Genomic DNA, 24,684 nt, shown 5'->3' on the forward strand with positions numbered 1-24,684 from the left:
TGATATCTTTGGAACAGACACAATATCACTGGAACAACCGCCTTGGGCCCTTGGCAAGATCATTGGAACAGCCGCATATTGAGCTCTTGACAAGGTCATTGGAACAGCTGCATTGCGTTCTTTACAAGGTCATTGGAAAATTAGAGCGGCCGCATTGAGCTCATGACAATGTTTTTAGAACAGACACAAGTCACTGGAACAGGTGCATTGAGCTCTTTACAAGGTCTTTAGAACATTAGAACAGCCGCGCATTGAGCGCTTTACAAGGTCTTTAGAACAGCCGCATTTAGCTATTGGCAATACCGTGATTTCGAGCAACGTTGTGACTGGTATAAGATGTGATATAAGTTAATTATAAGTTTTTGAGTTTCTACAGCCTAAACTTTAGTGAGTTTTTTTTTTAACTGTAGTAAAATGATCGATATATCGTATAACTAATTTACTTATTTCAGTGCTCGTTTCATATGTTGCAGCACCCCCCCCCCCAATTTCTGTATTAAATTGAAAAAAAAACGACACAAATCATATACACATGAAAAAACTTACTTATGTTCTTATTCGTTCCACTCAAACGAACATAAATAATTTATAAAATAAAACACAAACACGTATATGAGGATGTGAAGCGCTCTGAAGTGCAGTTTACTTATTACACAAATCTAAATACACAGTTTTCTTCTTTATCTTCATTTCTACAAAATAAAACAATATTTTAACATAATATTCCAATAAACATCAAAAGCAAGGGCGGGTGGGTGGGAATTAAGTTATCTGCACTGAAAAGAGCCTTCGAATGGCTATATAACTTTCCGCGCTAACATCGGTCAGTTAAAACCCGTGCAATGAATATTTAAATGTCACCTGACAAGGTGACCAACAACTAACCAATAGATTACAGGTATAAATAAACACGAACACGTGTTATTTGAACCTTTAATAAATACATCACACCTAACTGCATGGCGACTAAAAAACTATTCCTTTCTGTTATATAATTAATCCTTCAGATAGTGTTTCAGGTGTCGCTTTTGATGTAGTATATTTTGACGAATAAATATATAATGACTTAATGTTGAATGTTTTATTTGTTCAAATAACATAAAATTATGTATCAGAAAAGACGGAAGCTTTTGTCAAAATTATCAGAGTTATAAAATTAAATTAGTCACGTTTTGTCATTGTACATTATATGTGTGATATGTGAGTATTTATTATCGAGATTGATTCCCTCTATATTCTTACGCAAAACTTATCTCATTTCTTATGGAGACAATATGGGATATAAAAAATCAAATTTCCGGGGACCGGGATCCGGACTCTCCCCAACCCTCCTCTAGAAACCTGTAGGCAGCCAACCCTGCAGACAATGCAGGTTTCCCCCATTCGCTGGAGTTCCAAATGCTCACTTAAATCCCCAAGAACATCCTATCCTATCGCCTTGTACCACTGCATTGTAAAATGATACATTTACCGACCGTTATGGTATTCTGGTCGGGGATATTGCAGGTCGGATAGCTGCAGTGTATATCATGAAACTGTAAAAAAAAAAAAATAAAAATAAAAAAATAGAGACTGCTTAGAAGGATGGAATGTCGAGTGTGTGAATTCACAGTCCCGCAATTTGGCATTAAAAAATGCATGGAGGACCCGACATGGACGAGTTCATTGTTTGTTTGAGGGGTTGAAAGTTACGATATTCCTCTACAAATAATTTCAAGGATACACCTCAATTCCAATTAAGATTCGAAATTGTAATGAATTTTGTATACATTTTCCTTAAATTAAGACTAAGACTCAAACAGCTGTTGAAAAGAGTTTTGACCCATTCTGAATGAGTTTTGACCATCTCGACCACGCTGACCGGCGATTACGTAATTGCCAAACCCCGTGTATCACGTGATTTAAACCCCAGTTTAACCAGAAGATCGAGACGTGGTGGATGCTGCACGACAAGAAAGTGTAGACAACAAAACAGATTAACAGACCAACGTGGTCTTAAAGAATTTGCTTTCTCAGCAGGTTTGTGTTAATTATTTACACTTACAGTTATACCTTTTAAGTTTCTTGATTTAAATTTTATAGAACATCTTTTTTAAAATTTTCATGAAAATGTATCTTAAAAAATTAATAGAATATTGTTTCAAATTGTTACGAAAATGAACTTGGTTGTAATTTGTGTATATAGCCAACGGTTTGGGAGTGTTAAAGAGTAATATGATATGGATGAAAGTTTTCGAGATTTAGAGCAACATAGCGTTGTATAGCTGCCACATGTTTGAAACCGCGGGAAAATAAAAGCATTTGTAAACAAGGTTTGCGCATGCGCACATCGGATGAGACGGCCATACTGGACAGTCTGCAGACTAAATTACAACTAATAACTGTGGTAAGTTGAAGATGTGCTTTGTAATTCTTTTTAGTAAACGAATTAATATCAACGAAGTATACTTACGATCATGTACTGTGAACATGGAAAATTGAGATGACTCGGTCGACAGAACGTGGTCTTCATTGATCTCGGCTGTTCTACTGTACTGTGTAATTCTTGTCGACAGACAAATGCTTATCTCCACCGCTTCCCCTTACTCTTTTAAAGAAAAGCATCATGCATTATGATTTAACTACAGATAATTGATATCTATTTGGTTCTAAAATGTTCTTAAACTAACACCATTCCCATAAAGGAAATAAGTGTGGTTTGTTTACATGTTGAGAGTCTGCACAAAAATTTAGGCTATCATCCTTTTAATTTCGAAGATGGTTGGCATAAGTCAATTATGCCATGATATTGGTGCATGAAGTGGCAAAGTAAGTTTTAGTCAGTTCTGACTTAAAATTTCTCTTGAATCAAGTTTTGTGTGTCATCAATTGTTTTTGTATGTGGGGCACTGTATCTCTGGGGGATGTTAACCCTAATTTTCTCGGTATCAGGAGAAAACATACCCAAGAGAAAACGTACCCAGGAGAAAAAGTACCCAATCTCTAGGGTACGTTTTCTCCAAGAGAAAACGTACCCTATGAAAATCATAATTATACTACTTAATAGTTTTTAATACTTTTAAATACTATTTTCATAATAAATATACAGAAATGTAAGAGTTTTATAGATATATGAATTAAATACTTTATAATTTTAAAGGGGTTGGACATATTAAATAATTTTCAAATGCTACTTTTATGCATATTTCAATGCATAGATGTATAGAAATATATTCATTTTATGAATAATATCTTTTTGATAATTGTAGCAACTTTTATTTTAGTACGAAATAATTACCTGTCATAAAGTGTTATCAGTCTACTTCTTTTAATTATCCATTTATCGGTAGCCTTACCAATTTGAGTTTCTCTGTGCGAGATCCCCTGATTTTAATTATAGTGATAAACAATTAAATACCTGAGCAGTTAATTTATTATTATGTAATATTATGTATTGCCTTTCCACACCTTATACATGTCAGTGGCGTCGGAAGCAAACTGACTGTTCAATGTTACATTTCGTAGTAGTATCCATATATATGAATCAAACAAATATTTAAAAGACTTCAGTAGACTTGGTTTTATTAAGCAACTTTGTTCTATAGATAAATTTAAAAAAAATGTTAAAAATAACGCGATATCGACTTCTTGACATACTCATCATTTAGTTCTCCAAATGAGATTGCAATAAAACTTTATTATTTAACGGTTTCGTTTATGGTGTATTAATTGTCGACTAATTAAACTGCTCAGGCCATGTTTGTGTATGTGTATGTTACAAATTATTGTCTTAATAATTTAAGTAAATGACTATGCATTTAAAAACAACAACAACAAATGATACAAATGTTCATTGTATATTTTATTTTGTTTCATTTAAGAATATCTATGAAAACCATTATTATTTTCATAGGGTACGTTTTCTCCTGGGTACGTTTTCTCCAGCATTCATTTTCTCTTAAAGCAACAGATCTGCTGTTAAGTCTTCGTTAACTAAGGCTGATTTAAAATTTTCCTGTTTTTGCTTTGTTTATGTGAGATTAAAAAATAAAACCTAAATGCCCATTTTTCCTTGTTTAGAGGTTATGATTAATTGCCTGAAAATTTTAATGATTTTTTTAACCAGGTTTTCCAACGGTGAAATTCTGATAATGGTGAAAATGTCGGGCGGGTGGCTGCCAAAAGGGTACCCTCATTGTATGGATAACTCCTCCTACAGTTTTCAGATAGAAAGTTGTTCTTTTGCGGATCAGTTGTACATATATCAGAGGTGTACATATTGCTAGAATTTTGATATCTGATATTTTATGAAAAAAATACCAGCTTTTGAACTTATTTTTTGGCAAAATATGTATATGGGTACTCAATTTCACTGGATACGGTAGGTAGTGTTTATCAATTCAGGGTTGACATGGATTATTGATACAGTTCACTTAAAAGAAAACCTGGTTTGCTGTCACATTGATAGTTTTTAACTTGTTTCACACTTATTTTGTGTGGAAATAAGTTTAATGAATTCAAACCTAGCACAATAATTTGTGCGCCATAAACTGCAACAATTTTTTTTAAAAATAGCTCTCGGGTCATCTGAATTTTTTAGTCTGGTAGATGCCAACCTGCAGCTATTCCATCTTGTGCAACAAATAATGAAAAATCTAGAAGGATTTTGCATTGCAATAGGCACGAAAGTGCCCAAGTAATGTCAAAAAAAAAATTCCTGCAATAATGTTAGCAAACTTTTTGCATTTGCAAACTTCTTGCGTTTGATTTTGGAAAATATTTTTCTTTTGCGTAAAAGATTGCCCTCTATCCTCAAAGTTGAAAATTATGGCAATTGAACACAGAGATCAATCGAGATGTTAGTGTAGATGTTGTGCCTGGCAGTCAAACTGCCTGCTGAAAAACTGAACTACCTCATGCCTTATGGTCATTACTAACAACAATGGTACAAGCTACATGTACTTGGAATCAGTGTTGATATACCACCTTTACGGCTTAAAAAAAAAGTGTGGCCTTGTATGTTTTTGTTGTTGATATAAGCTAAACGATCATTCACCCTCTTTTATATTGGTTTATCGCTGTCTTTGACCTTGTTCCTTGCTGTCACAGTTTTTAATCCTTGATCAATCATGTATAAAACAGTATTATATTTCTAGATGCAACAATGAGGTCCTGGTGTTGGTAGTAAGATAATCACTAAAAAATTGAGTGCTTGGACCACATATTTATGTAACATTCATAGACCGTGGTAAATTCAGTTTATAAGATTTCAGGAAGTAAAGAATCTAGATAAAAAAAAAAGCTTCACATGTGTATGGATAAGTGGTTCCATTGTTATCCTATAGGGTCACAAGTCCTTTTGAGAATTTTTAATGAAGGGAAACAAATTATGATCATGAAATAATTGTGTTATGTTTAAGGATAAGATAAGGATGTTTGTGAGTTGAGTATAATCATAAATTTTTTTTTTTGTTTTTTTTATAGGATTAGATAAGTATGTCTGGGAGAGGTAGAGCAAGAGCACGAGGAAGAGCCCGGGGGGCCTCGGAGGACCAAGCCCGGCGCCCAGGGGAGCAGCCTGCCCCCCAGCAACAGGTACTCAATAGTAGTACAAAGATTAATGTTTGCTTTATTCAAGCACGATAAAGATTATAGTCTGCATTGGTCTGTAAGATCAGATGATATACCAAGGCTTTGTAAAAGACATGGCAATTTCTTTCTAAATGGGAAATATAGAGCGACACTTTGAACAAGAACCAAATTATTGTCGCCCAGAAGTCTTGAAAAGATACATCTTTGGTGAAAATATTTTGTTTGTTCAAGCAATCGCTCAGTGTTTTTGGAATGAAAAACTGCTGAAAAATATGCTGTTTATGTGAAAATTGCCCCACAATTTATTAACTAGATAAACTCTGTATATTGCAAGTAAAGGTCCTGAAGTGGTAGTTGAAATGACCTGTTTAATTTCCAGCCCCCACAGCCTTCTTCTGCCCCTGCCCCCGCACCGGCTGGTGGACCCCCAGCAGCCAGTGGAAGAGCCTCCTACAGGGGTGGTGCCAAGGAACCACGCCCAGGGATTGCCAGCGGGAGCGGTGATGTCCCTGCTGATGCACTCTCCAAGATGTCCATAGGAACCAAGGACGCAGGGGAGAGAAGGGACCGACTGTTCTATAGTGACCCAGAGTGTAAGCCAGCATGGCTGTCAGACAAACGAGGTAAAGCATCTTCCCATCTACTGTCTACTATATGTCATTCCTTGTTACACAGTAAGGATTTTACACATCTACTCCATTTACTCTAAAAGTATACTTTACAGTTGGCTGTGTTTCTACTTTGTGCTTTGGCAAAAATTGGCTTTCACTAATTAGTCGTTAAAGTCCTATGTGTTAAATTATATCATCAAACCTTGGTGGAAATTAATCAAATATAGATGATATATATATGTGCTGATTCAAATCTTTGCGAATTTTTTGAGAGAGAATATAGTAACCATGTTGTGTTGAACAGTATTTAGAAAACGGCAACAAGTGAATTGTCTAGTACTCGTTTTTTTTTAAAGGTAGAAAGAATTCCCTGCAAGTGTTTTTAAATTTTGTAAAAAAGTATCGCAGAAATAAATTTCCATTGCTCTGTAAATCATTTTAAAGGTCATATGAAACGATTTTTAACACTATGATTTTCTTTCATGAATATAAAGCTTGGTATAAACAAATGTTAAAATACATGATGTAAGATTTTTTTGCCTTTGCATTACTGAGAAATAACCGTGAAAACTGAGCACCTGAAAAAATTCTTGCCCGCTTATCGTTCTTGATTTTGTGGATTTATGACATCACAAAGACCCACCGATGTAAACAATGCATTAAACACCCCTGCGAATGTGTTCGGAATGTTTTCTTCATCGTTGCTAAGTATGTAATAAATCCAGAGGTGCTCGAATGAAAGTTCACGAGACTTCACCAAGATTTGTTCAGTTCCTGTGAAATTTCGAGCGGAAGTATAAGTGTTCGGATTATATTCTCAAAATACGTAAGTACTGGTCGTTTTTCATATCGTATCCTACTTTGGTTTATGTTAAAACATGAAATTCTTTTAATAAGTTCGTCTTATTTCACCATTTAGGGTTTTTTTATATTAAACGTTAATATTTAGAACAGAGTTATCGTTCGTGTTCAACCACGTGTTGTGTGGTTGAAAATATAAACATTGCGTGCCTTAATAAAATCATATCCATGTTTGATGCTTGTGGTGTGCAATACCATGTTTTAAAAAAAATAATGGATGTCTGTTTTGCATAAAAACTTAGTATATCGAGTCATTTTCAAGGAACATTCTGCATAAAATTGTATAGTCTGTTTTACTATTGATGCTATTACTAGGTCAGGCGCGGATCGAAAATTAATCCTTAGGGGGGATCTCTACTTAGCATGTTAATTGTTGCAACAGCTGACAAAAACTATTTTTTGTATTGTCACATTTATTTCTAGAACACATTTTATTCACCAATTAATAAAGATAAAGTTTAAAATCAATAAACCTCTAGATTTAATATCTGACTACTATAGTACCTATAGATTCTATGAACTAGACTATAAACACGAGGTACGATTTTTACTGCGAAACTGAAAGGGTCAAATAAAAGCACGTGGTCTAAAATTTAAATGACAATAACATTCGCAGGGGTGTTAAAACTAGTGTAATTTTACAGTAGTTTATCGATTAAATTTTTGTAATTTTTGCATATATGAACGTGTCTTTCTTTTCAAATGAGAAAATTTGATTTCGTAGTAGCCTACAGATGACTTAGTTTTAATTGGTCGTTAATGAATAAATCTAATATCAGCTTCTCACAAAAGTAAAATCATGATGAAGATCCCGTACTGGAGTTGAAATTTAACGAAAGAAATGCTCCAACATTAACAGCTGATTAATGAATTATCCTTATCCTTTTGAAATAGAAACATCCTTTTCTTCTTCGGTACATATAATGATTGAGCTACATTTAAAGGGAATTAAAGCATTTAAATTGATTTGATTTATTTTGTCACATAAAAAAGTATATAAGGCAGGCCAATGAAAATGTTTGAGGCATTGTGTACATAGTTTGTATTTAAGAGCTGCTATAATATGTCGCAAAATTATTCTTAAATTTTATTTCGAAATGATATAAATTTCTGACTTATTGATTTATACATGTAGCAATATCTTTAGAAAATACTTTATGTACACGTGTATTAACGTTTTATTAAATTAGATCGCGGAAATATGGCATTTAAGGATTTAGAAATGTATCGGTAAAATTAATCGGTTGTTTGATAAAAATAGTTGTGAACGAATGTGAAGATAATCAACATCAATAATGATAAAAAAACGAAAGAAAACATTGCGGAAGAAAGTGAGATTAAAGGGATCTGTGAGTAAACACCGCACATACACGTTTTAAAATCAAAACACCGCACATTCAAGTACACGTTTCAAAATCAAAACATTTGAAGAAATTTCTCTTAGACTAAAAATAATTAAATGGTAACATATTTGTGAATTTGAAAGTGAAACAAACAATATAATCGTGAAGCGAATGAGGCACAATGAGGCCTACAAGTTGTTTAGAAAAAAAATCTTAATGAATTGCATGAACGTGCAAATGGGAAAAATCGATCAGACTTATTTTTGAATTTGTCAATTTCATTAAAAAGATCAAAATAAAACACATAAATATGCTTATATTAAAATTATATTATACTTGCATGTGGATCTATGAAGAAAATCATTTATTCTCCCTGCAGTCTCGAAACTGAATATCATTATGTACACGCTATTACATGTAAATAAAAACGCACACGATTTCATTTCTTGAGAGAAAAAATACTGACGTGGTTGATTATTGTATAATTATACAAGTTTTTATATAAAATAGTATTTTTTTTCTTTTAAAATGCTGCAAAATGACATGGATATTTGTATTCACAACATAGCTTTATAAGGCGATTGGGTCTTACTGACGTCATAAGCAAGGGAGGTAAGCCGCGTTAGTCAATGTTCCTTTTCCCGATTAAGTAATTTTGATCGACTGTGGCGCTCACATTTTGCATAAAATATCCAAAAAACAATGTCAGTCTTATTAAATAGGCACTTATGAACTCATTCCCGTATATAACTCAATACGGTCAGGATATCGTTTCATATGACCTTTAAATGCTTGTTTTCTTTGTTTTGCTATTAGGAACTTCCGGACGTGCACTGCCGGTAGTTACCAACTACTTTAAGTTGGAAATGACGCCGGATTGGCACCTCTACCAATACGATGTGAAGTTCAACCCACCCATTGACTCCAGGAAAATGAGGATGGCATTGCTGATGACACATGAGAATTTATTGGGCCGAACAAAAGCGTTCGATGGCATGATTCTGTATCTGCCTCATCGTCTCCAGGAACAGGCAAGAACAAAGCAAATCTCATACGTAAATTAGTGTCGCAAGCTCAAGGACCGTGAAACTAATGTATCTTATTTTAGTCTATGATATTTATTCTTTGACAGGACTGTTGAAAATGCTATTATTGGTGACTTTCAATAATGTAATTAAGGTGCTATAATGTTATTGCAGGTGGCTGTTAGTAATTTTGTTACTTGTACAGTACTAACAGTCACCTGTAATTCATGTAACTGTTGCTTTTACAACAGGTGACTGAGGTGTTCAGTGTGAGGAAGACGGACGACGTACAGATCCGGATCACAATCACGTTAACCAATGAACTGCCTCCTTCCTCTCCCCAAGTCATGCAGGTGTACAATATCATCTTCAGAAGGTACGTACAAACCAAGAAAATGCAGGTAGATATTGAATCCAAGAAATAAAAAAAGCATTGTATGACATCTCTTCCTATCTTTTATCTAATCTCTTCCTATCTTTTATCTAAGATTGAATCCAAGAAATGTATGCTAAATTGTATATAACATATCGTTCTATCTACAATGGAGTCCCAGATAAAAAACACATTTTTTCCTGTCCACAGGGTGCTGGCAATGATTGAGATGAAGCAGATTGGTCGTAATTACTTCAACCCTGCCTTGTCTGTGGACATTCCCCAGCACAAGTAAGTATACACCCCCTACACAAGTAAGTATAAACCCCCTACACAAGTATGAATCCCCTACATAAGTAAGGATGAATCCCCTACACAAGTAAGTATACACCCCCTACACAAGTAAGTGTAAACCCCCTACACAAGAAAGTATAACCCCCCTACACAAGTATGAATCCCCTACACAAGTAAGGATGAATCCCCTACACAAGTAAGTATAAACCCCCTACACAAGTAAGTATGAATCCCCTACATAAGTAAGGATGAATCCCCTACACAAGTAAGTATAAACCCCCTACACAAGTAAGTATGAATCCCCTACACAAGTAAGGATGAATCCCCTACATAAGTAAGGATGAATCCCCTACACAAGTAAGTATGAATCCCCTACATAAGTAAGGATGAATCCCCTACACAAGTAAGTATGAATCCCCTACATAAGTATGAATCCCCTACACAAGTAAGTATAAACCCCCTACACAAGTAAGGATGAATCCCCTACACAAGTAAGGATGAATCCCCTACACAAGTAAGGATGAATCCCCTACACAAGTAAGTATGAATCCCTACACAAGTAAGTATGAATCCCCTACACAAGTAAGTATAAACCCCCTACACAAGTAAGTATGAATCCCCTACATAAGTAAGGATGAATCCCCTACACAAGTAAGTATAAACCCCCTACACAAGTAAGTATGAATCCCCTACACAAGTAAGGATGAATCCCCTACACAAGTAAGTATGAATCCCCTACATAAGTATGAATCCCCTACACAAGTAAGTATAAACCCCCTACACAAGTAAGGATGAATCCCCTACACAAGTAAGGATGAATCCCCTACACAAGTAAGGATGAATCCCCTACACAAGTAAGTATGAATCCCTACACAAGTAAGTATGAATCCCCTACACAAGTAAGGATGAATCCCCTACACAAGTAAGTATGAATCCCCTACATAAGTAAGGATGAATCCCCTACACAAGTAAGTATAAACCCCCTACACAAGTAAGTATGAATCCCCTACACAAGTAAGGATGAATCCCCTACACAAGTAAGTATGAATCCCCTACATAAGTAAGGATGAATCCCCTACATAAGTAAGGATGTATCCCCTACATAAGTAAGGATGAATCCCCTACATAAGTAAGGATGAATCCCCTACACAAGTAAGGATGAATCCCCTACATAAGTAAGTTTATTATACCTCTGTGAGTATTCTCTTTGTAAAATTACAACGAATAAACATGCTATTCTATCTAATCCTGAAATAGTTTCCATGCTATCTGCTCATGGTCAATAGTCACTGAAACTATTCAATGGTGGCATTCGATTTCCCTCCATTTTATACTTGGAACATCTCTGACATAATCCGATTGCTACATTAAATTAAAAGTCCAATAACTTTAATTTTTTAGAAATTCTGCATTACCAACAAAGTTTTCTTCTGTATAATAAAATACCTATTTACTGACTATTTGGACGATAGCAAGTTCATTGTCCACCTCGACAGCAACTAACGTGCCTCGTGAAATAGTTGCTGTCTTGGGAAACAATAAACTTGCTATCGTCCTCAAAGCCACTAAATAAGTATATAATGTACCCAAATTATAAACCTCATAGACATGTTCATGAACCCTATACACATTTACATAACCCCATACACAAACAAGTGTTCTGTAAACCGCATACTTAAAGCAATCTCTCCTTGCAGACTAACGGTGATGCCCGGGTTTGTGACGGCCATCGCCCGCTATGAGACAGACACCCTGCTATGTGCGGACATCAGCCACAAGATCATCCGTTCGGACACACTGCTGGACCTGATGTACGAACTGTACCAACAAGCCCGGGGGGACTCTTTCTATGACGACTGCGTCAGGAAGTTTGTCGGCTCCATTGTCCTGACCAGGTATGTGTGGTCATGGTAGTGTAGAGAGTATAGCTTTGCATTTATGGCTCTTTCCACGAATACTCTTTGGATATAGATGTTTATACAAGACATAAATGTCATAGCACTGTAGACATTTTATATTAATGTATTAAAATGAAGGTAAGAGATGCCACAAGACTTAAAATTGTATTGTAATGTAGGTTTTAGTATCATGACATTTAGTATTATTTTAAATTTTGTTAGTTACGGCACTAAGACAGGATCCTGATTTTTTGTTATGTTGTTAATAAAGAAATTGAATGTTGTTGATTGTAATGTTGTTAGATACAACAACAAGACGTACCGAGTAGATGACTTTGATTGGGACAAGAGACCCGATCATTCCTTCAAACTCAGGAACGACACCACCATTACCATCGCTGAGTATTACAAAAAGGTAAGCTGTGGAGCAACCAGTTCTATTTCATCCCTCTGTTTCACTACAGTCTGGAAAGAAGATTAGGTTGGTTCAAGTATGATCATTTTACTATTTATCAAATTTGCAGAGCTACAATATAGAGGTGAAAGACATGAACCAGCCATTGGTTGTATCTCGACCCAAAAAGAAGGATATTAGAATGGGGCGTACGGAGCCGATTTTCCTCCTCCCAGAACTCTGTACTGTGACAGGTAATGTTACAAGACATGTTTGCGTCGGGTGTTATTGAACAGGTATTGTTATGAAATGGATTATGTTGAGTGTAATACAGCAAGTAATGACCCTTTGGGTGATATTTTCTTATTGTAAAAGTAGCACTTTGTTTCCTGTAAAAAAATTTTTTAGCGATATGATAAATTTGATGCGATGTTTCTATAAAGAATATACTTGTTTTATCTAAGGAACTAAATTGACTTGATATGCATTTGGGCCACAAATTGTCTTGTTTTGTTGTTAGTCATGGTCTTTTGGCATTGAATTGACTTGTTTTGTGGATAGGAATTAAACTAGAGGTATTTTGGATAGGTTTGTCGGATGAAGCCAGAGCTGACTTTGGCGTGATGAAAGATGTCGGTGCTCACACTCGAGTCCCCCCTGAGGGCAGGAACAGGACTCTACAGGGCTTCATCAACCAAATTAACCAGTGAGCCAGCTTATCTTGAAAAATATGTTGCTAAGAAATCGGTCTTGATACATGTGCTTTTACTATTGAGTTTAGGACAAAAACCTGCATGCAAAAATAACGATCCTAGTTCTTCATTACTTGTCACTCTTTTTATTTAGGAATGAAAAAGTGAAAGCAGAAATGCAGGGCTGGGGACTAGCATTCTCTCAGACTCTGATGACACTGAATGCTAGAGTTGCGCCCCAGGAGAATATATATCAAAAGAACAATGCCCAGGTAAGATTAGTGCTGTAAGACTGATGGACTTATATATGCCCTCTGACTAATGTGTTTGTATGAAGTGTATTGCCCAGGTAAGAACTGTGCTGTACGACTGATGAATTTGTATGCTCTCTGACTATTGTGTTTGTATGAAGTGTAATGAACTCTGTGCTGTTGTCCATTACAGCTGAGTTACCGACAGGAGGATGCAGACTGGAGCAGAGACATGAGGGGTAAACAGCTGATCACGCCGGTCAACCTGGAGAACTGGGTCATTGTCTTCACTCGCAGGAACAGTGCCCAGGCTCAAGATCTGGTCCAGACCCTGAGCAGAGTGGGGCCACCCATGGGGATGCGTATCAATTCCCCCACGATGTAAGATTAGGCTTGTTGCCCTTGCTGTCTGAATTGTACTTGTTGGATCAGAGTGTTAAGTTTTTGTCCTCTTCTAGATGTGAACTTCAAGACGACCGCAACGATTCCTACATCACTGCTCTGAAGCAGTATGTCACCCCTCAAACCCAGCTAGCCTTGACCATCCTCCCAACAAACAGGAAAGATAGATACGATGCAATCAAGAAGTTCTGTTGTGTGGATCACCCAGGTGGGTCACCAATCTTCTGCTCTGCTTGAATACAATGTGAAGATGCATATTACTAGGAAATTCCGATTTCATTATTCTTGGACTTTCAGCCCTTCTGAAATTTGAATTTTGGTCCTATGTTGAATATACATCTAGTAATGAACAGCTTGTAAGTGCAACTTCTCTTAAACAACTGCACAGAATTTTGAGAAACTTGGTAGGTATTTAGGACACAATGTGTAAGCATGCATATTGCCAGGGAATATTGATTCCATTTTTGGGGAATTTTGACCGTTTCGATCTTGAATATTGGTCCTGTATGTAATATAGAAATGAACGGTTTGTAAGCTGTTGTGAGTATAGATTACATTGGATTGTTGTAAGCTATTTTGTGTATGTGATACATTGAAGTCTATTGTTCACTCCCGTATAGTTCCTAGCCAGTGTGTTGTCCAGAGAACTCTGTCAAAGAAGCAGATGTTGATGTCGGTGGCCACGAAGATCGCCATTCAGCTCAACTGTAAGCTCGGGGGAGAGGTCTGGTGCCTGGACATTCCAGTAAGTGGTAGAGGCCGTGTACATAACTTGTGAATGTAGACGGAGCCTACGTACACACTCTGTTTATAAAAAAAAAATTGTCTGGATGTTGTGCTTGCTAGAAACGTGCTTAACTATGCGGTTACTATTTCTTCGCATCTTTTTCTTTGCCTCTAGTACACGTCATCTTTTTTATATGATCAATACAAATACAGGTACCATAAAAATTGATGATCAGCTGGTCAGATTTTTAGTGTGCAAGTTTATTTACAGTTACTGTATGCTTTATTACTTTCATGGTGTGGTATTTAGGCTGTACTTCTTAATGTATTAACCGTTCAGTAGTGCTATGTTCTCTCTCTTTCCCCTCTGTGTCCTTTGTATCATGTCACTAAGCTTCATTACTTCTTTTGAATATCCACTGTAGCTCAAGAATCTGATGGTGGTTGGGATAGATTCTTACCATGATTCTAGCAAGAAAGGCCGTTCTGTGGGGGGAGTGATCGCCTCTATGAACCAGGCGCTCACTCGGTATTACTCGAGGTGCACGTTCCAACATTCCATGCAGGAGTTGATGGATGGCCTCAAAGTTTGCATGAAAGGTTTGAATGCCTCTATATATCTTTCAAAGTTGTGGAAGTTCCCACAAGATAAGCTCCCTCAGTCTAAATCATTGTGAAGGGCAAGGTAAGTTCAAGGAAGGATATAAAGGCATTTACAGAGGTGCTCTTGAAGCCAATTAAAGTGGGTGTTTCCTAAGTTGAAATCAGGTGTACTGTGAATTTGGGTAGGCTCTGAACAACAGAACACTTGTTGATGTTGGATGATAGTCATTTTGACCATAGATGCAGTGCCCTGCAAAGCAGAGGATCAATCCAGACCCGTATCCAGGCCCCACTCGTCTTGTCTACTAATGCTCGGTGTTCAGTACTAATGATTTCTTAGTTTGCTTGATTAACCGCATGAACATTTCAACTTCTTTGCTTTGTTTGTTTGTAGCTTCAGGTCAAATGTCGGACAGACATCTTTTTAATTTTGTTTTTCAGATGTGATATTTAATTCATTCCTATAGAAATATATTGAACCCTTCGTTATAGAATACCTATTCTGGCCAAAAAAACATCACGATTTGCAATTATGTAAACTCAATTAGATATGTTTTGGACAATGACATGCTTATCCTATGTAGGAAAACATCAATTAGGTATTGCACACAAGGTATATGACTTGTGTACAATATAGTTATCCTACATCAGACACATCCAATATGATTCAAAATTTAAAGAACTTTAAAAGTGAAAAGATATTTCAACTTAATTTTTTTTTTTTTTTTTACATAATCTGTGTATTATTGCAAGTATGAAGACATCAGAATATGAACAGATCTTGGTGGTAGCATTACATTCTGTACGCATTTGGATGTTTTGCCACATCCTGGAAGCAAATGTTATACACATGTACAAAATATCTAACTATTTAACAGAACAAGAAATGTTTCTTTCTCAATGCTGGGTTCCTTATAACAAATCAGTGGATTCATATTTCATTATTAAATCATTGCATAAGTTTTCAAAATTCTACACAATCGGTTCAAATTTGGAAGTAGGTGAATTGGGTAAAGTCATTAGACTATTTTGTATTCATGGAAATGATAAGATATGTCTGTGGAGTTTTAAAAAAATAACTTTATTTAGATTTTTAACTTATTTGGTTCATCAAGCACACGTCTTTCATATTGAATTAATATTTCCTGCAAATCACTTTCTACATATCCCATTTTATTCAAGGAATATCAGATTTTCTTGGGATATAAAGCATATTCGATACATATAGTTCTGTATATTTTAAGTTTTGTTGGGTCCAGATAGACCCAGATTTATGTTGCTGTTTTATTTTATTTCTTTATTGGTCAAAAAAGGCCAACTTTTACACTAACCCTAGGCCTCTTTTATTCCAGTTGAAAAACGTGATGGTGGTAGGTATAGATACTTACCATGACTCGGCCAAAAAGGGACGATCAGTCGGCGGAGTTATCTGCTCCACCAATAATTTACTGACTCGTTACTACTCGCGCACTACATTCCAACACACTGGTGAGGAGTTGGTCAACGGAATAGTCACATCAATGAGAGGTCAGTCTCCATCCACTGTTTGTAATAGGTAGTGTTCAATGGAGCCATTATCTCGGACTGTTTTTCGTGTATATTCATTTAGTCATGTTGCACTGAAGTAAATGTCTTTAAACACCCACAACCCTACCTTCCCAAACAAAAAAAGAAGCTCAATATTATAACACTGGACTAACTATGTTTTTGAAATTAAATGCGAGATCTTTTTAATAGTTTATCATATTTCATTTGATCAGATATCTGAACTATATAGTTTATCATATTTCATTTGATCAGATATCTGAACTATATAGTTTATCCTATTTCATTTGATCAGATATCTGAACTATATGTATATAGTTTATCCTATTTCATTTGATCAGATATCTGAACTATATAGTTTATCCTATTTCATTTGATCAGATATCTGAACTATATAGTTTATCCTATTTCATTTGATCAGATATCTGAACTATATAGTTTATTCTATTTCATTTGATCAGATATCTGAACCATATAGTTTATCCTATTTCATTTCATCAGATATCTGAACTATATAGTTTATCCTATTTCATTTCATCAGATATCTGAACTATATAGTTTATCCTATTTTATCCTATTTCATTTGATCAGATATCTGAACCATATAGTTTATCCTATTTCATTTGATCAGATATCTGAACCATATAGTTTATCCTATTTCATTTGATCAGACATCTGAACCATATAGTTTATCCTATTTCATTTGATCAGATATCTGAACTATATAGTTTATCCTATTTCATTTGATCAGATATCTTAACCATATAGTTTATCCTATTTCATTTGATCAGACATCTTAACCATATAGTTTATCATATTTCATTTGATCAGACATCTTAACCATATAGTTTATCATATTTCATTTGATCAGATATCTTAACCATATAGTTTATCATATTTCATTTGATCAGATATCTGAACCATATAGTTTATCCTATTTCATTTGATCAGATATCTGAACTATATAGTTTATCATTAGTGTTGAATAATCGGAAAAATTTTAAAATCGATAATCGGTTAAAATCGGAGAAGCATAATCGATCAATGATCGAAATAATCAGTAAATAAATTATTCACAAAATTCAATTTCTGTTTAGCATTTTTAATGCATAGAACAAACTAAGGACAACACATATTAAGTAATTTGAGTTTAATCTCAACATTTCAAGACAACTCTCTGTTGCATTAATAACAAAAAATAACAATAAAGGACTTCGAAAAGAGAAACATTTTTTTCCATTAGAAATAAACTTGCATACTCGGCAAATCGCCGTAGTAATGTCCAAATTAGCTTTTATCGGTGGACCATCCGTCTTTTTGAGAAAGCCAAAGAACTTCCACACATCAGATTTTGCCTTCCCCGGGTAGGGAAATATTTCCATCTCGTTGTTATTTATCTCTTCGTCGACCTCGGACGCCATTTTCTCTTGTTTCGTTTTCAATTGTATCATGACTACCATCGTATTATTAATGCGTACGTGTTTGTTTCGTTTTACTCTAACACATGTTTATTGTAGCGACAATCGATCATAAAATTCGTAATCGATAATTGGAATCGGCAGCCCATAAACGATCGACAATCGATCGTCGGCGACAATCGTTTCACCATTATTTATCATATTTCATTTGATCAGATATCTGAACTATATAGTTTATCATATTTCAATTGATCAGATATCTTAACTATACTGGATTTCTTACAAGTGGACTTCCTATAAAATCCTAGTTCTAGAAAGTGAACACATTTGATGAGCAGTAGTCATTGTACTGAATGATTGATATTGTAGGGGCCCTGGAGAAGTACCATGAGGTGAATGGTGTTTTGCCGGAGAGGATCATCGTGTTCCGTGACGGTGTCGGTGATGGTCAGCTGCGAGCAGTGTTTGAACACGAAGTCCCTCAGCTCAACGAATGCTTCAAGAGGAGCGGAGGCCAAGACTACAAGTAAGGACTCTTAACACACAGACGTACAATCCAATTCTCTTGTTGCGTAGAATTTTGTTATATGCACAGACACACAATCCAATACTCTTGTTGCGTAGAATTTTGTTATAATTGCTGCAGAGAAATCGTCATTAAAGGAATTTATTTCACTCCAATAGTTTGAAGAATTAATAATTGATTTATTTGTTTGTGGTTTAATGCAGCTTTTGTATTTATGTTCACTACAAGGCTGGCTTTGAATGTAAGAGTTAAATACATGAAAAATGCTTTACAACTTTCCATCAAAAAAGAAAGAAAAATCATGTATCATTCAGTACTTTGACTTGTGTGAAATCTTAAGTAAACATGCAACATTTATCTGTGTATTTTTTTTAAGGAAATGAATGTCTGCTTAGATGAAAATCTTGACAATTATCGTTTATATGTTGATATATAGATACATTTAAAAATGAGATCAAAGCTAACCTGTTAACAAATCAATTGCCGCCAAATATGACTTGAACTTAATAGAAAATATCTACAGAAGTTTGGACAAGGTTAGATATGAGACCAATGTACCACTTATACTTCCCTGTGAAGTATTGTTGCATGTTCTGACTGTAAGTGTTTTGTTGTAGTCCAAAGGTCGCTATAGTAGTTGTGAAGAAGAGGATCAACACCCGATTCTTTGCCAGGAGCGGCCCCTCCCTAAACAACCCGTGCCCAGGGACCATTGTTGACACGACCGTCACCAGACCCATATGGTGAGTATTGTTCATCTGTCCTTTCTGTTTTCCTTCTTTCTCTAGTTAAGGTAGCTCCTTACTCGTAAAATTCTCTGAGGAAAGTTGAAAAACCGAACTGATTTCGACTTAATAGACTTAAATGTCATCAATTGTTAGAAAAAATATACATGTCATCACACTTTTTAAGATGCCAGATAAACATAACCTAAAGCATATTTTAGCATTAGAAAAATGTATTTTTTTCTGTTAAAGTAAAATCTTGTAGGCAGAAATTTGTTTTTCTTGTTTAATTTTAATGTCAAATTTATCAGAAAACTAAAATTACAAAAATATTTTAAAATCAATCGTTGGAATAAGAAAAACTATAGCATTTAGACATACAACTGAGAGAAAAGTCAGAAAAAGAGTTATTTCCCCTTTGCATAGATAAAATATATAAAAATTTGGAAATTTAGTATAAAATTAAGTGCGAAAATATCTTTAACCTACCAATAATTTCTAATTACATCCATGTGATTATATTCACATAAAATAAATAAAACTATCTTGCACAATTTTTAAAGAATTCAAAGTTTTACAAAAAAGTGTGACGTCACAGAACACTGGATCTACTTTAATAGGTCCTGTCATTGATAGAAATCTTCTGTATTAAATAATGTATGACATGCCTTCTGTTGTATACCTTTAGTTTCGGCGAGAAAGATAATGGGTGTGTATTCTGTACACAGAGCAGGGTGTGGAGCTTATGTATAGTGTACATGTACTATTGAAATATCTCGTTATATTTGTCTCACAACAATGCACTACTGCATTGATGTAATTAGTGGTATGTAAATTAATTAAGAAGTTTTAAAGCTATTCTCTCTACTTCACTGAATGAGTCTGTCTTATAATCCTGTGGCTTGGATTCCAGTTTGATTCCGGATACACAAAACCAGGAATAATCAAAGATAATGCAAATAAATTTTGGGAGAGCTCCTCAAGGTTATAGAAATTGAAATGTTTTTCAACACTTGTTTTAGTGATTTGCTTAAGGTTTCATTAAATTTTATCTTATCACTAATACTTTGTAATCCTGTCATACTGACTTGTAAAATATATATCCAGGTACTCAATATTTGATTAGTTTCGCAGTGATTTCATTAGTGTATACGAGTACATATGTATAAGCTTATCTATTTATTGTATACAATATGCAGTATTGTATGGGATTTAATAGGGGGGGGGGGGGCAAATTATCTTGCATGTTCATTTTCCAAAAATATATATTTGTAATACCGGTATATCTCATATGTTGATCACACTCTTTTTCAAATATAATATATCTTTTAATAATACTGTAAAGTCGCGAGTATAGTACACTTTAGTCCTATTATAAAGTCTTGAGTGTAGTACCTTTTAGTGGTACTGTAAACTTAGTCCTACTGTTTTTAATATCATGCCTTTATGATAAAAGACAGGTCTACAAATAAATTTTTAAGCTGGTGGTTAAGGTCAAGTAAAAAAATCTTGAATTTTGTTTATCTACATGTCCTTTGTTAAGTTTTTCCCAGTGCCCATTGAGATAATGTCGAGATCTTTATTGGGGATGTATTTGCCAAAAGTGTATATATACAAGTCTTCAAGGTACCTACTCTTCTACATTCATTACTAGTACATATATAGTATGAAATCACAGAAAATGGCTTATTAGAATCAATTCAACATTTACAATTTCTTCGATATGCTTTTTAAGGCGTCGAGCTAATGCTCGGCAGCCTTTTAGCGTCTAGATTGGTAATTGTCCAAAAATTCATGCTCTGCACCGCCTTATAAATGTGCATAAGAAATAAGTTCCTTAGAGTATTAAATGTATCGCAAGATTTTTATTCCATTTATTCAACTAAATTGTGAACAGAAAACCCAACTTTGCCTTTAAAAAAGATGGAAGGGCTATCAAAAATCTAGTTTGGTTTTTTTCTCTGGTCTTTTTAAAAAAATTTGAGAAGTTATCTTTTGAGGGTTATGTTAACTCTATCGCTGATCAATGACAATTTTTTTAAAATCAGCTATTGAAAATAATTTGGAAGATTATGAATGTAGAAAACAATTTTACGAAGGGGGGAAAAAAAAGAATTGGAGGCTTTTATTTGACCTTCAAGAAAAATGTTTTTATCATGGAATATGCAATACAGAGCAAACCAAAAAAAAATTGTTCCAATCAGTGTACAAGTACTTGCATCAGTGTACAACTACTTATAAGATGATCAGTGTACATAACTTATAAGATGATCAGTGTATATGTTGGTTGCTCCACTGATCAGGTGTATAGACGTGTGTCTCAATGTGTTGCTTCTGTTACAGGTATGACTTCTTCTTGGTGTCGCAGTCTGTGAGGCAGGGAACAGTGACCCCCACCCACTACAACGTGATCTGGGACACCACCGGACTGAAGCCTGACCACATGCAGCGCCTGGCCTACAAAATGTGCCACCTCTACTACAACTGGCCGGTAAATATGTGTTATGTTATTAAGGTTGTGAAAAGTCAAGTCTCAACCGGGACTCGAACCCAGTGCCTCTGGCTTACCGTGCCAGTGCTCTAACCACCGAGTTATTTAGACCTGATATATTGACTGACAGTTGCACACCTGTTAACCGATTACATTTACCTTATTTTTCGGGGCATATGCCGATGTGAGGCATAGGCCGAATTGCTCATTATTAGAAAAAATTCAAGAAACATCCTTAGACTAGCCGAATTGGGGGATAAGCCGATTTTCAATCGATGATTACTATAGGGAAAGTATGACCGCTGATTAAGGAAGTCATCGTATGAAGTATATACTTTCAGAATATCGATGTAGAAAGTCAAAAGAGTAATTAAAGTTATTAAATTTGCTAAACATATATATTTTAAGCAATTTTTAAAAATACATCTGTGTTTTGTGGCTGTTTGGTCTCTCCCGTATTCGTCGGTGTATCGTTACGTATTTTTACATAGTGTAAATTTAATTGCAACACCAACCCCCAGGTTCTGTCTGGTAGAACTAAGTATAATATTTTACCAAACCTTTTATATTTTATTGATACTTTATTGCTAAATTTCATTTAATCAAGTTATACTTTGAAAGCTACTTGTAAATACGGGGTATGGCGTCCATTAGCTCAACACGTGGTTTCATATACAAATAGAGTTATCCCCCGTAATCTTTATGAATGAGAAAACGAAATACCAAACATAAAATATTTAATTTGTGTTCTTTCCATCAATTAATTAAATAGTGACTTGCCGTTATGCAGAGAAGTTGTAATGTTAAAAACACAGTTAATGCAATGAAGTGTAACGGTGTACACTACGTGTCTTCAGGCTGTGTTTGAGTCACGGGTTTCACACCTTTCTATATACACACGACTCCAGAATACCGTTATTTCATCCAACAGAAAATTAATTGTAAAAACTCAAAGCATTTGATTTATTCGACACCCTAGACCAGTGATTCCCACGAACGCGGACATGAGGAATTCACAAAAATTCCGTCATATTACATTCTACCCAGTTTCGTTTTCTTTTTTACTACGCAATAATAGTTTCCAGGGTTCATACACGAATGTGGGGAAAAAAAATTTTGATTGGGGTTGTAAAGAAATACCTCGTACAGTACTGTACATTTTATTACTCACAATGTCCTTACAAAAATTATCAACGGGACAACTATCGAACAATAGTTCAAACGGATGAAAAAAAAAAACAACCCTCATAATAAACTGCTACAATAGTACAATGGATAAAAACAGTGGATTTTATATTTTACTGTTAAATTTTTTCAACTTTGAGTCTATGATTAGCCGATCCCAGGGGATAGGCCGGGGCTCGCTCATCGGAGAAAAAAAATACCGGCCTTTGCCCCGAAAAATACGGTAGTTGACACATACTCAATTTGTTTTTCATCATGACATCCAATATGTTTTTTCCACAGGGAACCATCCGAGTCCCTGCTCCCTGCCAGTACGCCCACAAGCTGGCCTTCCTGGTGGGACAGTCCATTCACAAGGACCCACATATGGCTCTGTCTGACCGCCTTTACTTCCTGTAAGCCAATGGCAGCAACTTGTGAGCCATAAACCAAACCAATCAATCAGGTGATCACTGCCAGCCCCGGTACTGGACACTCAAGCCAGTCCAGGCCAGGAAACTACCTCCAGTAACCACACGTGTTCATACCATTTTATAAGTAGTCAGTAGATTTTATAACCATTGTTTTTAAGGTGAGAATGAAGTGTTACATTTAATGATGTATCTGGTGCTTAACATGAGTTCATGTACATGAAAGTTTTGTAGGTAAATGAGAGATTTGCTTTTATACTGGATGATGTGGTTGTATTTTGAAAGCAGCTAGATTTTAGTATTTTTTTGTTGTTTTGAGAAAGAATTGTTGTTTGCTAAATCAGATAATGCCATAAGTCGCAAATAATAGAAACGATAGTCATCTGTAAAATATTAGAGTTGAATGAATCCAATGGTAGCCAAAAAAAATAAGAAAAACAGAAAGTTATTACTGATATACATGAGTCATCAGTAGCAAATAATGATAAATTATTAGTCATTTGTTTAATACTCTTTTATAATGCCATATGTTTTAAAAAAATGTGAGAATGACAAAGCTTATTTTTTTTCACAGTTATCATTAAAACATTTTGTTTGGTGCAATTTTTGCAAAAATGTTGTGTACTGATAGACTAGAAAACTGTTCAAATAAAAAGTTATGATTATTATTGCTTTCATGTTTCTGATTTTTCAGTGAAGTAAGTTCATGTACTGTTGTGAAGGGACGAGGAAATTTCATCTTGAACAAAATAGCAATCCTTTGAAACACTGGCTTAGAATATGATAAGACGACGTAATTTTACAAGGTGCAATGGAAGCCTCTGTGTAGGAATCTATCTAGTCCGAGAACTCTTCTTGCAGGAGACTTGCACAATTCTAGAACACTTGGTGTACAAATTTGTTAACAACCCTAGAACTCTGTGTGTAGGAAATGGTCCTTAATCCTAGAATTCTGTTTTTGGGGTAGCCATTTTGGGTCACATCTAGTCTGGAAATTATGCATCATATATTAATTCTACTTGTAAATTCATAATACAATGCCAAATTAACTATGATATATATAAAAACAGTTAAGGGAAAATTGCATATACGAGGGTTGTTCGGAAATTATTGAGACAACACGGATATTTCCATTTCTAAGTGACGAATTATGGTGAAAATTGGCATGAACATTGAAGAAACCCCTAACAAATAATTAAAGATAGTAATCTTTAAAAAATGTTTAATAATTTGTTTACAACGGTAGATAAACAAATCGGTGGTCGGGGTACCCGGCGCAAGCATAAACTTGGAGAATAAGAAAAATAAAACATCGTCTATCTAAGTGTCCGCAAACTTAC

At 35.1% G+C, this 24,684-nt stretch overlaps 1 protein-coding gene across 3 annotated transcripts; it reads left to right on the forward strand.

Annotated features, from left to right (window-relative positions):
• Positions 1-1,869: 1,869 nt before the first annotated feature.
• Positions 1,870-24,014, forward strand: LOC105339049 (piwi-like protein 1). Of its 3 annotated transcripts, none has more exons than XM_034482534.2 (19): positions 1,870-2,019; positions 5,464-5,574; positions 5,951-6,194; positions 9,203-9,417; positions 9,663-9,787; positions 9,995-10,075; positions 11,776-11,973; positions 12,280-12,391; positions 12,501-12,624; positions 12,959-13,076; positions 13,217-13,334; positions 13,507-13,694; positions 13,772-13,923; positions 14,336-14,460; positions 14,867-15,041; positions 18,377-18,533; positions 19,151-19,276; positions 21,602-21,749; positions 23,217-24,014. In XM_034482534.2, the coding sequence occupies exons 2-19, from the start codon at positions 5,476-5,478 to the stop codon at positions 23,331-23,333; spliced, it is 2,622 nt and encodes an 873-aa protein (XP_034338425.1). In that variant the 5' UTR covers positions 1,870-2,019; positions 5,464-5,475; the 3' UTR covers positions 23,334-24,014. The 3 variants fall into 3 exon arrangements, with proteins under 3 accessions (XP_034338425.1, XP_034338427.1, XP_034338426.1); XM_034482536.2 differs by lacking the exon at positions 14,867-15,041 and adding an exon at positions 16,397-16,571; XM_034482535.2 differs by lacking the exon at positions 1,870-2,019 and adding an exon at positions 2,247-2,386.
• Positions 24,015-24,684: the final 670 nt, after the last annotated feature.

This window comes from Magallana gigas, chromosome 3 (assembly GCF_963853765.1).
Source record: "Magallana gigas chromosome 3, xbMagGiga1.1, whole genome shotgun sequence".
In the NCBI taxonomy this organism is placed as follows: domain Eukaryota; kingdom Metazoa; phylum Mollusca; class Bivalvia; order Ostreida; family Ostreidae; genus Magallana; species Magallana gigas.

Bases quoted from the DNA above. Each gene is read 5' to 3' on its own strand.
- LOC105339049 (XM_034482534.2), top strand. From the start codon at position 5,476: ATGTCTGGGAGAGGTAGAGCAAGAGCACGAGGAAGAGCCCGGGGGGCC. The intron at 5,575-5,950 runs GTACTCAATAGT...TTTAATTTCCAG, and splicing joins AGCCTGCCCCCCAGCAACAG to CCCCCACAGCCTTCTTCTGC. The intron at 18,534-19,150 runs GTAAGGACTCTT...GTTTTGTTGTAG, and splicing joins AGCGGAGGCCAAGACTACAA to TCCAAAGGTCGCTATAGTAG.